At 43.0% G+C, this 19,445-nt stretch overlaps 1 protein-coding gene across 7 annotated transcripts in view; it reads left to right on the forward strand.

Annotated features, from left to right (window-relative positions):
* tnrc6c2 (trinucleotide repeat containing adaptor 6C2) overlaps positions 1-19,445 on the forward strand; it is a 53,870-nt gene that overhangs the window by 30,088 nt on the left and 4,337 nt on the right. For 4 of the 7 annotated variants that reach the window (XR_013503800.1, XM_078280430.1, XM_078280449.1 and 1 more), the window contains 17 exons: positions 2,333-4,804; positions 5,544-5,747; positions 7,871-8,037; positions 8,886-8,960; positions 9,250-9,307; positions 9,591-9,733; positions 10,085-10,231; positions 11,002-11,142; positions 11,592-11,711; positions 11,956-12,039; positions 13,621-13,894; positions 14,104-14,268; positions 15,338-15,529; positions 16,277-16,426; positions 17,409-17,624; positions 18,787-18,860; positions 19,253-19,392. Coding sequence is in view for 6 of the 7 variants with exons in the window: in XM_078280430.1 (XP_078136556.1) it covers positions 2,333-4,804; positions 5,544-5,747; positions 7,871-8,037; positions 8,886-8,960; positions 9,250-9,307; positions 9,591-9,733; positions 10,085-10,231; positions 11,002-11,142; positions 11,592-11,711; positions 11,956-12,039; positions 13,621-13,894; positions 14,104-14,268; positions 15,338-15,529; positions 16,277-16,426; positions 17,409-17,624; positions 18,787-18,860; positions 19,253-19,392 (4,822 nt within the window). In the remaining variant the exon portion in view is untranslated. Of the gene's footprint in view, positions 1-305; positions 467-2,332; positions 4,805-5,543; positions 5,748-7,870; positions 8,038-8,885; positions 8,961-9,249; positions 9,308-9,590; positions 9,734-10,084; positions 10,232-11,001; positions 11,143-11,591; positions 11,712-11,955; positions 12,040-13,620; positions 13,895-14,103; positions 14,269-15,337; positions 15,530-16,276; positions 16,427-16,677; positions 17,108-17,408; positions 17,625-18,786; positions 18,861-19,252; positions 19,393-19,445 lie in introns of those variants that run through there. The other 3 variants (XM_078280463.1, XM_078280442.1, XM_078280471.1) reach the window with 3 other exon arrangements.

Consider the following 19,445-nt stretch of genomic DNA (forward strand, 5'->3'; position numbering starts at 1 on the left):
TAAAGGCTTTCCAATTGAAGGCTCACATCTGGCTTGTTTTATAGTTTGAGCAACTTTTTACTTTACTCCAAAACAATTGGCACTGTCACAGCAGTTGTGAGGGATTACATTTGCTGTGATGTTTCAGTAGTTTCTGTGTTCTACTGATTTCATAGTTATTGCAGACTTTTGTGTGCGTGTGCGCCATCAGTCTGACGACCCTGTGCGATAAAGCTGCCTGGGGAGTGGAGATAAGTGTGTTGAGGCGAGAATTGCATTCACAGCCATTCTGTGGCATGTTGCGCAGCATCTTAAAGCCACATATCTGCCAGCGTATGTGTTTCCACACACCTTCAACAAATGGACTTTTCTCTCATCTGACTGAATTGTTTTGACCACTGGGTCTTTATCTCATGATGGATAACTTATAGCTATTATGGAAATCACTGCAACAATCTGATGGAAACTAATGGCAGAGTAATGGAAGGTAAAACTGCTTAATTACCAAACAAGGCAAATATTTTACAGACACAGTCTGGGTCTTATAATTAAAGGTTGGTGAGCCACGCTTACTGCAGCTGCTCAAGAGGGTAGCCAGAAATGTATTATTGTCTAGTAGGCTTCTAATACTTGTTGAACAGAACAGCTTATGTTGCATATGGTTTGGCATCACATTTTGTTTATGTTTGTGTTGCAGCCAACTGAAAAACGTATTTGTATATTGTCATAAGGAATATTACTTTTGCATAAGAATACATAGTATTTACATGCAGTAATATATCTGCTCTTTTACCCCTGAAAAGTCCAGTTGCTATATGTTGGAAACCACAAACGCAGATAAATATCTAGCTTGTACACGATTTGGCTGTTTCATAATACACATGAATTTTCCTTTCTCCTCCAAGAGTTACTGGATGAATTTCTCATTATCATTGGTTGGCCTGTGTGCTGGTGATATTCCCAGCAGTTCCCATTGGTTTTAAGCCCATTGCATGAGGCTGGCCTAGTGGTTAGGATGGTTGCATGCTGGATCAATAGCCTGCCTGCTCTCACCCACTAGCATTAATAAGATCATTGATTAGCTGCCTCCCATTGATTGATTACCCCTTTACAGCATCAAATCAGTCTATTATTAATTCCCCCTCTGATGGGATGCTTTTCTGCCTAATGAAATTTCTTGTGTGTGATACCATGTTGGTTAGAGAAACGTTGGAAATGCTATTTTGGTGGTGTGGTACTTAATTTGTAAATCATGCTTAAAACCTGTAAGTAGTAGGACAAGATTTACATGCCGTCCTTAGTTCCCAGATTGTGATTAAAAAATTGATGTACACGCATACATTTTCAATACTATGTATATGCAGGTAGTGAGAAGCCAAGAGACACACATATTCATACAAGCTTGGAGGAAGTGTTTGTGGTTTCTTAGTGTAGTGCAGTTGGAGGAGGAGTAGGCCCGGTGGAGTGTAGGGAGTGATGGATGAAAAGCTGTCCTGGTTTCATTCCAATAAATGAGCGGCGTTCCACTTGGGCTTCCCTTCACGGCCCCAGCCAGTGAAGCTACGATGGAGACAGATGGGCTTCTCACTGCTGGGTTTAGAGGAGAGCAGAGGGGAGAGAGGGAGAAATTAAAGGGTGAGGAAAGAGATGGGGGCAGAAAATGAGAGGAGACATGGACAGAGAGAAAAGGGGCGAGGAGGAGGAAGGGTAACAGATAAAGGCAGCTAGATAGTAAGAAGGAAGAAATGTAAGGGGCAAAGCAAGACGGGGGGAGGAAACGGGTCGGAAAGGGAAGTGGAAAAGAAAGTTTAGTGAAAAGTGAGGAGAGAGAGAATGAAAGAAAGATGGATAAAGCCAAGAAAGTGAGGGTTCTATGTCCCTGTGTCTGTTTGGCCAACTGCACCAGAATATATGGATATGCCATAGTTGATATGTAGCATGCTTGGCTGTGCATTCTAAATACTGTATGTGTTAGATTGTGGAACGCGCAAGTGTGACCACCATCTCCTGCCAAGGAGTCTGATAGCTAGCAATAACCAGCCAGTCAGATACAATTGGTCCAGGGGACTTAGGGGGCTGTATTACATGATGTTCCTTAGTCTAACCTGATGTATTTTTCTTGTTTCCCCACACCATCCCCCCTTTTTCCTCCTCCTTCTGTTTTGTCTTTTTTTACTCTTTGTCTCTATTCCTGTTGCTTCATCTCTTCTTTATTTCTTGCATTTCTGTATCTTCTGTCACTCAAATCTTCCTTTGTTTTTCTATCTGGCTGACTCATCATCTTCACCTACTTCCTGTGTTCTGTTCGACTTTGTCTCAACGTCTCTTTTCTCTCTCCCTCTTTTCTCTTTAGACATATCCCTTCAGAGTGGCTCAGTTCCCCAGTATGATACCTCTCATTGGGGAGCCTCTTTGCCAGTTGACAGCTCCTCCAGTGCCAATAGCTGGGACAAAGTGATTATTGACGAAAGTGACACAGAAGCTTGGCCCTCCATCAGCCGCAGTAGTGACCCCAGCCACCCCGCAGCACCAGAATGCTCCTTGGGCTCAGCTAGCTCTAACGCAGACACCAGTGCTGTTACTACCACCACCAGTAGTAGTTTTCTGAGTATGGCCACAGGTGCCGCAGGCCAGCAGGCCCACTACCCTTCTCTTAAAGCTAACCATAACATGATGACGGGACCTGGATCAGCCAACACATGTGGTAATAGAGGCTGGGGCTCAGATGGGAAACAAGATGGTATGAATGGTGGCAGAGTAGGAGCGCCCAATAACTGGGGCTCTCCCAATTTTAACTTGAACCTCAATCCCAATGCCAACCCATCAGCCTGGCCTGTACTGGGACATGAGGGTGGTGGGGGTTGTGGTATTGGCCCCAACGCTGTGTCAAACTCCCAATCCCTCCCACCAGGTATTAATGGCAATGGAAACATGGGAAATGGAAGCCTGGGAGGTGCAGATAATGGCGGGGGAGGTTGGATTGGCATGATAAGTGCTAACGAAAATGATCAACAGCACCCTTCAGCCAACACAAGCTTGTCCTTCAAAATGGAACCTTCTAACCTTAACACTGACAGACCAAACCACACTAAGCAGCAGCAAGCTCATGAGCCTATGAGCCCTATCCATGGGTTAACTGGCTGGGGAGGCCAGTCACCCACTGAATCATCCCAGCTCAATGGGGACACAACAAGCAGCTCTGTATGGGGTAGTGTAGAAACCAAGGCAGCTGACTCTCCCAAGGACTCAGGCTGGGACTCAACTCCCTCTGCAGGTCTTTCGGCCTGGGGCCGCCAAGGCAGTGGTGGTGGGAGTAGTGGAAGTGGTGGCTGGGGTGACTGGGGGAAATCCTCTGGTGGCGGAGATGCATCTAAAGGCTGGGACTCAGTAGACGCTGGTAGTTCTGGTTCAGGCCAAGAGCAGCAACTTAGCTCATGGGGCCAGCAGCCCAGAACAGCCCCAGCAAGCGACGGTAGTGGGGACAGCAGCGAAAGTAAATCTGGCGACAGAGACAGGTCCTCCAGCACGGATTGTACCCCTCTGTTCCCCCGGCAGGACCTGGACCCTAGGGTGCTGAGTAACACAGGTTGGGGACAGACCCCCATCCGGCAGCACACTGTATGGGAGATGGAAGAAGCCAATTCTGATGATGGGAAGAGCAAAAGCAGCTCAGACACCATCGGAGGCTCCAGCTCTAATGGTGGACCCTCATCCGTCAATGGAGGTATCATCAACCCGAAAATTTGCTCCAGTCAGAGGCCTGGGTGTGGAGAAAAAATTGACAGTGAAGGATCATCATCCTCAGGCTGGAGAGCCCCTCCACCTCAGCCTATCCAGACTGGATCAGGATGGGGGGACCCCCCACAGTCACACAGCAAAGTACCAAATGGCACTACCAGTGGCTGGGGTGACCCTTTGCCTTCCAATGGTCCTAGAAACGGAGGCACACCATCCTGGGGTTCTGAGGACAAGTCTCCCAGTTGGGATGATGGCCAGAAGAAAAGTCAGCCTACTAGCTGGGGAGATGGCCCCAAAAGCTCCCATGGATGGGGCAACAGTAATGTGGGCTCCAATGGCTCCAGCACAGGGGAGTGGGGAGAGGCGGAGGTCAAGAAGAACGGATCCTCCAGCAGTATGTGGGAAGGAGAAGGAGGAAATGGAGGAAATGGAGGAAGTGGTGGATGGAAGGAAAGCCCCAGGGGAGGAAATAGAGGAGGAGGCTGGGATAAGCCTGCTCCTACTGTGAGTAATACCAGCTGGGGGGAGACCCCACGTGCCAATGGCCCAGTACAAGGATCATGGGGCTCTTCCAAGCCCCAGGAAAGCAGCAGCAGCAGCACTGGTAGCGGAGGAGGTGGAAGCATGGGTTCATGGGGTGGTCCTGGTACTGTGAAGCAGAACACATCAAGCTGGGGCAATGGCAGCAAACAGGACCAGGGCATGGATTCCACCGGCTGGGAAGAGCCCTCCCCTCCCTCCATCCGCAGGAAGATGGAGATTGACGATGGAACGTCCACCTGGGGCGATCCCGGCACCTACAACAAGACTGTCAATATGTGGGATCGCAAAAATCCCAATAATAACACAGGCAACAGCGGCCCACCTCCCAGTAAGAATGGTGGAGGGATTATCCCCAACAATAACAACAATAATCACTCTGTCGGCCCTGGCAACAACAATCACACTCACCACATGCACCACCATCCCCATCATGGCCAGCCCCCAACTCACCTGCAACACCATGGAAACAACAATGGGTCATCCAATAATGGCCCCCCACATCCAAGTGTGGGGACCCAGGGTAGACCCCCCCTCGCTAACCCAGGTAACACCGTATGGCTGTGCTGTTTTGTTACAAATTTGTTTATAGAATTAAAAACTTGTATTGTCATTGTATTAAATACAACAAAATTGGGAGCAATGATCAGTGCAATTTAAGATACAGAAGGAACAAAAAGGCAAAAACAACTTTATTAACCTAATTGGATATTACTTGAAAACAATGCAAAATACAAAAATGTTTAAAAATGCAATATTTACGTATTAGGCAGATTTTCTTTAAAAAAATAATAAAAACCTGATGTTTTAGGGATCCAAAGGCTATGTATGTTTTCCTGAATGGTATTAGGCTTTAGAGTCGGTCTTGATAATCTTGACAAAGCTGAAGTTAGTTTAGTTTTTGCTCATAAACTCACAAAATTACTAAAAAAGCATTGTTGGCAACAATGGTTATTCCATTTCAATATTTTGTTGTAAGACTTATCGCAGTGATTATTAAGCAGATAGTCTCAATGGTATGGAGGGCATCTCAATGGTCATGCATACATAATCATATACTGTACAGCAAGCTTAAGTTACCTCTGCAGCCAGTTAAATTAAGTCTTTGTAAAGACAAAGGCCATGCATATACTGTAGACATGGTACAGCTTTAATGTCCAACAGTCTCATCTCCTTTTGATTGTGAATGAGACCATTGCCCCCTGCTGTTTACCAATTGCACTGCAGCTACCAAAAAGCATTTTGACCAAATGTTCTTCATTCATCAATTCACCTCTTTCGTCCAGGTTGGGGAGAGCTTCCGAGTGTTCAACCCAAGTCGGAGCCTGCTTGGGGAGAGCCAGCAGCTCCAATATCAAGTGTGGACAATGGCACCTCTGCCTGGGGCAAGCCCTCAGGGGGCGTAGGAGGATGGGGAGATGGTGGCCATGAGCCCTCTGGACCCTATGGCAGGGCCAATGGACCCACTGGTTCTGCACCCTGCAAGCCAGGTAACACCCACAGATGAATTATATTTACAGTGATGCATTATGTCAAACATGGGAAATCAACATGTACCAAGATGCAGGACTATGGTACCACCTGTTATTGATTGAACTCGCACACCATTTCTGCAGGGCAAATAAACAGGGCAAATAAACAGGGCAAATAAACTCTGTGTTCGGGCAAGTGGAATGCAGCATCCCCAGAAGACCTCAAACTGTCCCACCCACATCCTAGCCAGCTGTGGTAGATGAGCTGCGCCAATATTCAAACCTTTGTTTCCAATTTGCATTGTTGCCAGTATAAATAGTTTTGATTCATGAAGTTTATATGTCACGCCCGCAGTGTGTAAAGGCCTTGAGTTTGCTGAAAGAGAGAACTTGAATTCAAAAGGTGTACAGTTGTATTTTTCTATTTAAAGGAACACGCCGACTTATTGGGACTTCAGCTTATTCACCGTATCCCCCAGAGTTAGATAAGTCCATACATACACTTCTCATCTCCGTGCGTGTTGTAACTCTGTCTGACGCCCCCACCGCTAGCCTCGCTTAGCACAGATCCTGGAGGTAACTGGCTCCATCTAGCATACTGCTCCCAATAAGTGACAAAATAACGCCAACATTTTCCTATTTACATGTTGTGATTTGTATAGTCACAGTGTGTACAAATAACAAGGTCACATGAGACACAGCCATCTTCTAACTGTATATATACTGGGAACTATATTCTCAGAAGGCAAAGCCCTGCTACTTCTGCTACGATTTGCTCACAGCACTTGAACGAACTCCAGGTGACCTCTCTGCTCCTCACCACGGAGCTTCTCAGGTGCTGCGAGCAAATCACTCCGCCCAAGTAGCAGACAGACAGAGTTACGACACGCACGGAGATGCGAAGGGTATGTATGGACTTATCTTACTCTGGGGGATACGGTGAATAAGCTTAAGTCCCAATAAGTCGGCGTGTTCCTTTGATAAGGACAATTGGTGTAAGAATTTCCTTTCTTGATATTTTGTGAGTTTATATCAGCAATCAGTGGTTGTTAAGGGTGGCTGGTTGGAAAATGTACTAGGTACAGCAACCTCACAAGTTGATCCTTGTCATTTAATTTTATTAGTCATGAAAGGGTTTTTAAAAAAAAGACAGTCCCTCATTTGCCACATAATATTAGTGCATGCATAGAATTGTAATTTTTTGTGTCCTTCTATCATTCACACCCATCTTGATGATCTTATTTCAGCACATCCTCCTTGTAGGCTACATTAACGACGTCGTTCAGCTACAACATTCTACAGGCTCATGATAACAGCAAAAGGCATCACTGCACAATAGCTGAAAAGCCAAAGGCAGCTGGAGGAATTGAGGAAGCCCCTGTTCCTCCAATAATTGAAGAAATAAGTTAGAATTGTTCCAGCTATTTAATTGTTACCTGTTAATTGTATGTTTTGTCCGTTAATTATTATAATTATATATCTAAATCCCTGTTAATTTAATTTATTTTCTAATAGGCCTTTACATTTTCCATTTCGGACAAGTAAGTTTAGCTATCGGGCAAGTAAAACATGTCTGTCTTGTGGCTGCTATATTACCATAGCAAACTGACACAGAACAGATTATATATATATTACATAGTTTCAGGTGTGCTGGTGTACAAAACAAGTCCACACAATCTAGATAATGCCACACATTGCCACCTTGACAGTTATGGCATTTGAGATTTGGGTTGTGTGCAGCAATGCCACACCTTTTTGTAAAAGACTGATTGATGGTATCGCCCAGAATGTGTGCACTACCATACTTCAGTTAAGTGAACAAAAACAGGAAATTTCTTCAGACCTGTATCATTTGTGCCAAATGAAGGTTTTTGTTGGACTGGAGGTTTTCTGTGATAAAGTAATTCCATGCCTCAGTAGGTCTTGGTTATTTGTGGTGTTGGTTTGAAATGGTAGAGGGAGGTGTAGGGTAAAAATGCAGCATGTCAAATGGCAACAGTGGCACCAAGTGGTCAGGTTAAAAATTACCTGCTCTCATCCTCTGAAATGGCTTGTGTATTCTCAATGTGCATGTAAGATGGGTCACAAATACTAAAACACTAACAGATTAATGTTATTATGTTATTTTATCGCCTTCTCAGGCCCCAAACCTATGCAAGATGGCTGGGGAAATGGAGGAGAGGAGATGGGCATGTCTACCGGCCAATGGGACACTGAGGATGGGGACATGTGGAACAGCCCCACCTCCCAGGAGAGCAGCTCTTCTTGCAACTCCTGGGGCAATGGACCCAAGAAGGGCTTGAGCAAGGTCAGAGAACACACTAAGTCATTAAGTACACTGGCAGATGTTAAAGCTGCAGTAAGTAGTTTATTTTTGTTGCATTTGGCAAAAAAAAATCATAATAACCTTTCAGCATGTTTGTAATTCAAGTGGTCTGAGCAAATATTGGACTTCTGCATCTCTTCCTTGGCTCTGTTTTCAGGATTCAGAAAATCTAGCCAACAAGGGAGACTTTGGCCAATCACAGGTCATTTCAGAGAGAGAGAGCGTTCCTATTGGCTGCTCTACAAATGCAGATGTGCATGCACATCCCTTTTGGTGAAAGTTCTGTTTATTGTAGCTAAAGGCTCAGTGCTGCAGCTTATTTAAGGCTAAACTATTAGATAAGAGACTTTATTGTCATCCATCTATATAAACTACAAAGAGGAATGAAACTGTAAACATGTATTCCAGTTTATTGTCCAGGGAGCGGACATTTGCTGTAAAAACAGTCAGGAGAGCTGGTCTGCTGGGGTTAGCCCTTAGCCTAGCATGGTAAACGCCGGCTCGTTTGTGGTGTTCATGTTTCCTGCCACACAGCCTCCGTGTCTCCTCGTTCAGATGACAGACAAAAAAGACACACCAGAGGAAACGCAAATGCAGCAGTCGATCCGGTACTTTAGCCTTCTGCTCACCCTAGCTCACTGCTGCGGCTAATTCAAATTCATGTTTATGTAGCTAAGACCTTGGGGGGTAGAGCTGCAGGAGGAGGTCTCACTCTACTTCAAATTGTAGTGTTTTTAAAAAAAATGTTGCCTCCCGCAGCTTTAATGGTGGGAATTATTGTCATTTAAATGATAATTCAATATTTTTATACTTTGCTTGTGTGTTGTCAGGGGAAGATGGGCAAGCCAGATGATGCTTGGATCATTAACCGTCTGATCAAACAGCTCACTGACATGGGCTTTCCGGTAAGTTCTCACACTGACACACAGCACTGACACTCTTTCTTTTAGGCAGATCTTTATATCAAGATTTTACCCAACTAGGCCAAAAATGGGCCACCTTTTAATGTTCTTAATTAAATACAGGATCCTCTGCTGTACAGTGTAGAAGCACATAAGGACAGACAATCAATTAAGGGGGGAAATAAACCCTCCAATGATAAATACAGCCATGCAGCCTAAACTTGTGTTATCAGACCTTTTTCTCCAACTTAACCATGGTCAGTGACAGGCTTATGTTATCCATCTGTTACAGAGAGACCCTGCTGAGGAGGCTTTGAAGAGCAACAACATGAACCTTGACCAGGCCATGAGTAAGTTTACAACATGTTTCCTTGTATGTGTATTGCAAATGCTAATATGCGATTTTCTCAATGCCTCAAAACAAATACGCAACTGTCCTACTTTAGTGGAAATCTTTTTGCCTCATTTCCGCTTCAATTTAACAGGGAATAATACCAAGCCACACTTTTCTGTGTTAGTTTAGTATTTAATCTCAGTGAATGTTGGATTTGGCTTACTAATACTAAAAAAAGTATAGTTTATTTCCTTGTCTAGACTTGTAATAAATCTACCTTCCTCCCCTTCTGCTCCCAGGCGCCCTGTTGGAGAAGAAGACGGACCTGGACAAGCGGGGCATGGGCATGTCTGATTACAGCAACGGCATGAACAAGCCTATGGTGTGTCGGCCCTCTGCACTCTCCAAAGACCCCTCCGAACGCACCTCCTTTCTTGATAAGGTCAGACATTAAGCAACTGACCAGTCATCAGGCTTTTATCAAACCTATGTTTGAAATGAGTGTAGTAAAGAAAAAAAGCATTGATAGTTTTGCTTTTACTTGGACTTTGATTTGTACTTAGTTTTTGCAATTTTTTACCTTTTGGGGCAATTGCCTTTTTTATTTTTTACATTGTAACTGTTTTGACTTGATACATAGAAAGGTTAAAGGGTCATTATGACATTCAGTATCTGATCATTCTTATTGTCGGTACAAATCTTCACTCACTTAATCATTCATGTTTGTAATGATTGATGCTTTTTTTTCTTATCTGTTTATCCCCGGTCAACCATTTATTTTGCTCTGGTACAGGATGGTGTTCTGTCAGATGATGCCCCCCCATCACCGTTTCTGCCTTCCCCCAACCTGAAGCTCCCCCTGGCCAACAGTAGCCTTTCTGGGCAGGGTCTGGGACAGGGCAACCCGGGGCTGGCCATGCAAAACTTGAACAACAGACAGGTAACACATTGAGCATGCGAAGTTATACCAAACACTGTTGCAGAACTGAAGTGAAATTGATCGCATACCAGCATTTCAGGACTTGATGCATTTGCAGCTGCTTTATTAACAAGATAAAGAGAATTGAAATTGACTTGACTAACACCAGAATATGCTGACAGATTGTGCTACCAAACCTTATTCAGTGCAAAACAATTTGATACAGTTAGAAGGTAAAGCCCAGTAACAGGCTGTGTTTATCACACTGCAAATACAGTAACCATCATTTTAAGATTTAAGTGTATATGATGCAGTAATGGCAACAACTGGTACATTTAATTTGTTTTACACATCCCTCTCTACCCACATGCTCTACCAAATCTCCACTTTCTATTGCTCACTTATGCATGTATGACCTTGCCTGAAGTACCCATTGACATCAGATAGTTATGCTCTATCAGATATCACCCCTAGAGGCAGTCATGGCCCAGAAAAACTACAGTATGTCCTTGAAGCCAAAACAAAGGCACTGTAAGCTGGCCTTTTTCTGCACTGAATAGAAAGACCTCGCTCACAGTATGGAATCGGAAATGTGGATGAAACTGCCTTTTAACAGGCTAATTGATCTGTGCAATTTGGTAAATGGCAAAATAGATAAAATAACAACTAGCTGCTCTGGAGTAGTCAAGAATACACACATTTATTCCCAGTTCAGTGGCTCTTCAGTTAAGAAACAGCTTCAGTCATTTGACTAAACATGGAGGTTTCACCTTTATGACTCCTGCTTATAGATACCCAGTGGAATGTTTGGCAGTAGTGGAGCAGCACAAACCCGGGCCATGCAGCAGCAGCCTCCTCAGCCACCAGTGCCACCTCTCAGCTCATCCCAGCCTAGTCTACGTGCTCAAGTGCCTCAGTTTCTTTCCCCTCAGGTAGATACACACACACACACACACATTTCATGTGTAACAAGGAGCTATATTGGTTCTTAACACACAAGAACAAGTAAAAGTTGGCTGGCAGATTGTACTGGTTGTCCCATAACCAGGGAACAGGATTTGACGTATGCACTCTCTGACTGATATGCTTGACAAGAAGCCAAAACTGGTAGTATAATTTCTGCCTATCAAAATTCAAAATTTTAGAAGTAAATCAGCAGAAATATATTGTGAAGAAATACACAATGTATTTTCTTGGGACCATACTATGCCTGTTATAACCAATTGGCTTTACAAGATTCCTCTAGCAGACCCTCTCTCCTCTCTTTTCCTCCTTACATGCATGTGGTAGTGGCTAGTTTTACCAACCAGAAGCTGCTTTTGTACAGTTGTTGTGATTTGCAGTGACTAACTTGTCATCTCTCTTTTATGCCCACCCCCAGGTCCAAGCACAGCTCTTGCAGTTTGCAGCAAAAAATATTGGTCTGAACCCTGCACTTTTAACCTCACCAATAAACCCTCAACAAATGACCCTCTTGTACCAACTTCAGCAACTGCAAATGGTGAGTCAGAGTCCATCGTTCCATCTGTATTTGCAGTATATCGTGTATTTAGAGGTTTGAAGCAGAGAATGTGTGTTGTGGACTTTAATCTAAATGGAAAGGAGATGAAAAGTAAAGCTAAAATGAGTAAAGATTCATCAGATGGAAACAGTTGTTAATTTAACCCTTCTCTCCTACTCTGTTGTATTTTTCCCTTCATTATTGTATATTTTAATCATTGTATTGTGCTTTTTGTTCCCTTTAGGCATACCAGCGTTTACAAATCCAGCAGCAGATGATGCAGGCGCAACGCAATGTTTCCGGCCCCATTAGACAGCAAGAGCAGCAAGTGAGTCAACAAATGCATCATTAAACCAACAAAAAGTATGATCATAAACGTAATTCATTTTGTGTGTGTGACCCCCCACTTGACGCTGAGACAACTTCACTTTTTCTCAGAAAATATTTTGATTCTCACATGATGACAACTTTAAGATACCAGCATGGTATGGAAACAGGTTACTTCTCGTTGGACATGAGCCAACCACTCTTGTGCTTTTGTGAAAAGGAGAAATAGTTTGTTCTCCTTTTTTAATATGTTGTTCCTTTTGTTGAACAGATATTAGTGGCCTGCTGCAAGTTAGGGGATGCTTTTCTGAACAATTTCTTGTTTCTCCCACTACTTATTTTCACTTTCCATACCACCTTTCATTTTATCCATCACCTTTTTAATTTTCTCATTGTTAAGGGTAGATGTCGAAGAGTAGTCTTGAGCAGATATAAACACTCAGGATGAGTCGGAGATGAGGTTGAAAGGATGGGATTTTTATTATTTTCCCCCCAATTAAGGCCACGGAAGCAAGAATGATAATATAAAAATTAACAAAATTAAGGAAAGCAACAAAAAATGTACTTTCAAGAAAATAAAGTAAAATTGACATGGGAGTCAAAACAAGCAGATAATACCAACATACAACTGTTTCCTAACTGACCTTAAATCTAGTCAATACTCTGAGGGCATCCAACAGACTTACGTCCTCCCTCAGGTTTTCCTCACCTGAGCAATTGAAACAGCCAGTCTATAAAGACCTGTAGCGCACCCCTGGAATTGGAACATACCAACAAAAATACAATACAGGGGTGGCTCAGGCGAGTAGACAATAAAAGCTCAAAACAGCCAAACTTAATAGATCCCTTAGGCTAGAAATTTACCGAAGATTAATTACATGATTCACAAAACAATTCACAAAGATACCTTGACGGCCAATAAAATAATTACTCATAATTCCAATAACTTCCAGTTACCCCGGAAGTCCTAGCGCCATTTAAACTTGCTGATCGCTGCGAACTTTCCTTTATAAACAGAAGAGAGCAGATGCCGGTAAGCCACACAGACTGCATGTTAACCTCTGTTACCTTTTAAACTAAATAAACAGCAATGTAGTTAACAAAGACATAAGTGTTGCGTGATTATTACAAATGGTGATGTTTGTGACATAAACGGTATGGTTTTAAACAATAGAGAATGATGTATTGATGGATGTAGCTATAGCATATAAATCACCGCAGTATTAGATGTTAAATATGTGCACAAGAACGCTACGGGATTACTGTGGGGAATTTGATGAAAGAATGGCTATTATTAACAGAACATATGAACCCAGTATGATAAGTAACAGAGCATATTGACACGCTAACAAAACATACCATCAACATTTACACTTACATGCGCCTCGTCACACTTATCCTTTACCTTCTAACCTCCACTGTTTCCTCCTCCCTCTTTCTAACTCTATCTTGTCCTTATTTTTCCATCCATCTTACTTTTACAGCCCTATACTTTTATTAATCTTCTTGTTTTCCTCCCCCACCATTGCCCAAATTGCTTTTTATGATGCATTGTTTTGACACTGCATCTCTTCTCTCCCAGGTTGCACGTACAATCACCAACATGCAGCAGCAGATCCAGCAGCACCAGCGTCAGCTGTACCAAGCGCTGCTGATGAAGCAGCAGCAACTTCCCTCCCATTCCTCTTCCTCCTCCGCTGGTCTGCATCCCTCCAGTGGCCCCGCTGGAGTCCATGGTTCCGGAAAATCAAACCTGGACCCCTACACAGGCCCACACCAGGCTTCGGGCCTAGCCGACACACTGCACACCAAAGAGCCGCCGTCTTCGTCCAACGCCTACAGCACCTACCCTCTCTGTGAGTCTGGGGTTGGGACAACACAAAGTTGAAAAAAGTCACTTTTGCTACATATTAATACCTACATCGTCATGCAATTAAAATGTTGACTTTTCCTATTTTGGTTTGAGCGGTTTTAATAGATTTTTAAATAAAAATCTTCCACCACTGAATTGCATATTACTACTTCAACATTTAAAGTATTCTTTTTTTTTTGTGTGTGTGTGTAGCTGGACTGAATCCAAACATGAATGTAAACTGCATGGAGGTTGGGGGTTTGTCCCTAAAGGAGCCCCCTCAGCCCCAATCCCGCCTGTCCCAGTGGACACACTCCAACTCCATGGACAGCCTCTCTGGCAACTCCTCAAACATGGAGAACAACCTCAATAAGCACGGTATGTCAAAGAAAAACATAGACAGGCATGCACACATACATGCAAATACATGCGGTACTCGTATAAAAATACAAATGAAACCACCTTTAGCATGTCCTATGAAGGTATCTTATAAATAAATTCCAATGCCATCTTAAATAAATGCACACATTATACAGATTCTGTACAGTCCCCCTGCACATGTGATGTAAAATGCCACAAGGCAGCTAATATGTTGTATAATGACCACTATAATTCAACAGGGATTTGAATTTTTATATATATATATATATATATTTTATTTTTTTATTTAGTATATGCAATAGTTGTTTGAGATGGATGGACTTTTGGGATTGTTTGGGATATTTGCAAATGGTTCATAGCTAAGACAATGATGATCTCAGCCACCTGTCCTCACACATTTGAGCCTATCACACTTTGCAGATGGGAAATTTAACAGCATCCTTTATTGAAACACTTGAGGTGTCAAATGTCTTTTCTCTGTGTGTTTGTTGTTTTCACACATTCTGACTGCAAGCTCATTCTCAGCTAAAACAGAAGCTGCTCAAGCTCTTCTTATATTTGAGCCAACGTGGTACCACTGAAGTACATATTCGTACACACAAAACACACATGAATAATGTTAACCATATGAGATAAGAAACTAACTCACACTATCTTGTTAAATCTTACGCTTTCCATTTTAACATTTGAGATATTCTCAGCTCTGGGCATTTCCTTTCACTTTACAGATAGAGTAGGTCTAGACCACACTATAATTTAGACCCAACAATAACCCCCAAGAGCAAGCATTTGGTGCAACAGCGGCGAGGAAAAACTTTCTTTTAACAGGCAGAAACTGACAGAATCTGTCTCTAAGTTGTTCGGCCCTCTGTCTTACCCGGTTGGGAAAGGAGAGAGTGGGGGGTTCATAGTTCTTGTAAGTACACGTGCCGCAGCATTCTGGATCAACTGGAGAGTCTTAAGGACTTACTGGAGCAAGCTGATAATAAGGACATACAATAATCCAGCCAGGAAGTAACATTAGGGTTAAGTCGTATTCTCTTATTTGTCTTTGTCTGCATACTAGGTGCCATATCTGCTGCCTCTACCCTGTGCCCCCCTGGTAAGCCCCCCCAGCTAGAGGACTCATACAGCCCTTACAATCTAATGTCCAGCTCTGAGTCCCCCAACAGCCCCCTGGTGCCCTCGGACAGCTGGGGACAGGGCAAGAACCCCAATGAAAAGATCTCCAATGGGACCAACATTAACTGGCCCCCAGGTGAGGACAAGATGCATTTAAATATCCCTAACCATAATCATGGATTTCCCACCATAGCTTCAACCTGCCTGAAGGTCTAATCAGCCAGAGTAATTGAAATCACCTGTGTGTTTGTGCCAAGCCTTTTAATACTTTACATTTTCAATAGCGATACTGGCAGCAGAAGTGTTACTGATAACCTTTACAATGGTTCCGTTTTATTCAACTGTCCCAGTAATTCACAGTGTGACCGTGAGCCAGCGTGCACAACACCAGGACCCTGAGACTGAATCAGCTAAATGGAATTTAGACATCATTCATTTTATAATTTACACCTGTGCTTTTTCTATTGGTACATGTAAATGTCTTCTGTGAAAACAGCCTGTGGTCAACTGCAATTCCACCGTGTTTTTTGAGAGTCTAAATTGTGGCCCTCAGCAAGAGCAGAAGCTACTGTAATAGCAGCTAATGGGCATCCAAATAAACTAAAGAGGAAGACATAAATACACAAAAAGAGAAATATTTTGGCTTGGGGGCAAATCTGTATTGTAGGACATCCAAATACAATGTCAAAGGTTTTGACTACAATGTAAAAAAGAGGAAATGCCTAATTCATTAAATATGTTCTGCACCAGTTGCAGGCTTGTGTGACTTGCTTGAACTGTGGGAAAGTCATGAGATGGCGAAAAGTTCTTTGAGATCTGACCTTGTCGCTTTTTAAAATCCTTAATTAAGCACTTTCTTAAGCATTTTATTTTGCTCCATTAGAGTTCTGCCCAGGTGTGCCATGGAAGGGCCTTCAGAACATTGACCCTGAGAATGACCCCAACATGACCCCTGGCAGCGTCCCCAGCGGTCCCACCATCAACACCAACATCCATGACGTCAATCGATATCTGCTGCGGGACAGGAATGGAGGTATGAACTAAAGCAAGGCCACACATATTCATTTTAAGACAACCAATAGTCCTAAACCAAATGCACATGCTGTGTAAAGTGTCAGATGTAAATTAATAATTACTTCACTTACACATGCTGACCCATGTTACTATTTCGGCTACGCCACAAGCCACAATATCACGTGGTTGAACGAATGCATACGTGAAGTTACTTGTTTTTTCTTTCTCTCTGTCTACGGTCACAACACTGTTACTTCTACGACCATATAGCCACTTCCCCAGCTCTGCCACTTCAGAATGGCTCTCTGCCTCCAACCAGCAGTGACTGGCCTGTCAGTGGCTACTCTAGCTCTTTCAGTCTGTCATCCTCTGATGGAGACGGCTCAGGTACACATCCAGAGTGTCTTCCCTCCATGTGCTGACCTGCCGAACCTCTCCTCATCCAAACGGGAGCCCTGATGCAACACTTAGTCTTGGTCTTAGGCTCCCTACTTATCCTAAACCTTACCTAACCCAAGTCTATGACCTTTCTTTTACTCTAAGTGACACCTAAACTTGTGCCCTCAGTGCCTTTAGACAACACCTGACAGCAACCTCACCTAAATGTAACCTTCAACCATCTGTGCCTCTTTGAACCAACCCACAAAAAAAAACAAGCCTCACCCTGCCGGTCATGACATCAGTACACACTGTGTGTGTGTGTGTGTGTGTGTGTGTGTGTGTGTGTGTGTGTGTGTGATTCTTAAAATATACAGTTTTTAGACACTATTGTTTATACTGGTAGAGTCTTTTAACTATTATTCTTGTTTTTGCATTTACACAAAATTTGAAGGAAGTCAGATTTCACATAAGTCTAGAAAAGCGGTACATGAAACTGAAACATACATTTGAAAATATGAATATTTGACATAGTAGCCTGTAACCAACTTAGTTGTAACATCACATCTTTGTCTGTTACTGATTTTCTGTCCTCAATCTCCCCCCACTCTCTCCATGTAAAGGTAAACTGTCTGACATGAAGTCCACCTGGTCCCCAGGGCCCATCTCCCAGAGCCAAGCCTCTCTTTCCCATGAGCTGTGGAAAGTCCCTCAGGGGCCGCGCAGCAACGCAGCCCCTTCCCGGCCCCCGCCAGGCCTCACCAACAACAAGCCCTCTTCCACCTGGGGTGGCAACTCTCTGGGCCTGGCCCAAGGCTGGAGCGCCTCCTACTCCTCTGGTGAGCGCTCTCCTCTAAACTACAATCCACTTGTTTAATTTCTATTAGCAGCATCTAAAGGAGATGACGTGATTCTACCTCCGTCACAAAGTCATGCACTGTTCCTCCAGACTTTTCAACCAACCTGCCTTTCCGACTGCATTTCAAAGCATAACATTTAAAAAAAGAAAAACACACAAAAATGTTGCATCTTTTTATTAGTTAGTTGGCCAAATAAATTCTGTAAATGTTAACCATTGTCTTTTCAATTTTTTCACACTTCTAAGTCTGAGGTTTCACTTCAAGGTGTTTCAGGACTAGATCTCTTAAAAATATATTAACATCATTACAGTCTCTAGTCCATTAACTTTTGAAAAAACAAACGTGTTGCTACAAAGACTTCGTCTTAGATTGCAGAATGGAAAGTCATTTGCAAGAATCTGTTATTTACAATGAGATTAAATGAAGAAGTATCATTATAGCCTTGAATTGAAGGCAACTTTCTCCAAAGTCAAAGAAATAGATATTAACCGCTATGATATATTTCACACCCAGCAAACACAGGCATGACTGAAGATGTGTACGTGTGCCGAAGTTCACAGCTGTGCGCTGACAGCACTTTCTATATAAAGGCTGGGGGAACACACCCTGGTAAACTGACATTTTGAGGTTTACCGGCTCTGCAAGAAGCTTCATTAAACATCATATATGTGACCTTGTTTTGACATAACACGTCTGAGTTCATGCAGATTAAAGAGGAAAGAGTACTAGTAGTTGTGTAGACAAGAAATTGTGTGTGTGGAAATAGATAGCAGTTGGCAGAAGGCGTGTTCATCTGTTGTTTAAAAAGTTAAACTCTCTGACCTCGAGCCCAGAGCTCCCGGGCCCCCATAGAGATTAAAAGCATTACAGTGGCAGAAAAAAAAATCTTCACACACATGATTTGACAGGAAATTACTATTATAAGGATACTGTCATTTCGCTTTAAATCTATTTGTCCCATACTCAATTTGTCTTCACATTTGCCTGCAGTATTGAACCAAGTTCTCATGAAAATAATTGCTTTTAAATCACAAATGCACTGACATTTCATCATGGCAAACTCTGCAGCTCTGCAACTTTACTTTTTCTTCTTACACTTAATAGTTTATATATAACATTATATTTGACATTTCTGTTACAGAGGGAACCACCTGGAGTACTGACAGCTCCAATAGGACCAGCAGCTGGCTGGTGCTGAGGAATCTCACCCCACAAGTATGTCCTCTGTGCTGCTAGGACTTGCTAGATTGAAGCCACAGCATATTATGAGTAAAGCCAGCATATAAATATGAGCATTTCAAAGATAGATCTGGTCAAGGATCGATGTCTCAAACAACGCATCTGATGGCTTAGGGGGTAGGATACTCAAAATGTAACAAATATGATTCTGCGCTTTTAGTTTGCCTTCTAGCAAGTGTGATACAAAACACTTGAGATAGAAAAAAATTATAATAGAAAAAAATTATAATAGAAAAACAACATTCCAAAAATAGAGCGTGTACAGTGAGTAAGGGAAATAAATAGTGACTGAAAATATGGCGTAATACAGCTGAATATCTCAGATATTAGCTGTTTGTAATGCACTTGTGTTTTCTGTTGTGCTCCAGATTGATGGTTCCACTCTGCGAACCCTGTGCATGCAGCACGGTCCCCTGATCACATTCCACCTCAACCTGACCCAGGGGAACGCTGTGGTGCGCTACAGCTCCAAGGACGAGGCTGCAAAGGCCCAGAAGTCTCTGCACATGTAAGCCTCAGCAAAGTCTCTTACATCAGCCAAAGTGGGATCCCAGTAGCAAA

Source organism: Sander vitreus, chromosome 2 (genome assembly GCF_031162955.1).
Source record: "Sander vitreus isolate 19-12246 chromosome 2, sanVit1, whole genome shotgun sequence".
Taxonomy (NCBI): domain Eukaryota; kingdom Metazoa; phylum Chordata; class Actinopteri; order Perciformes; family Percidae; genus Sander; species Sander vitreus.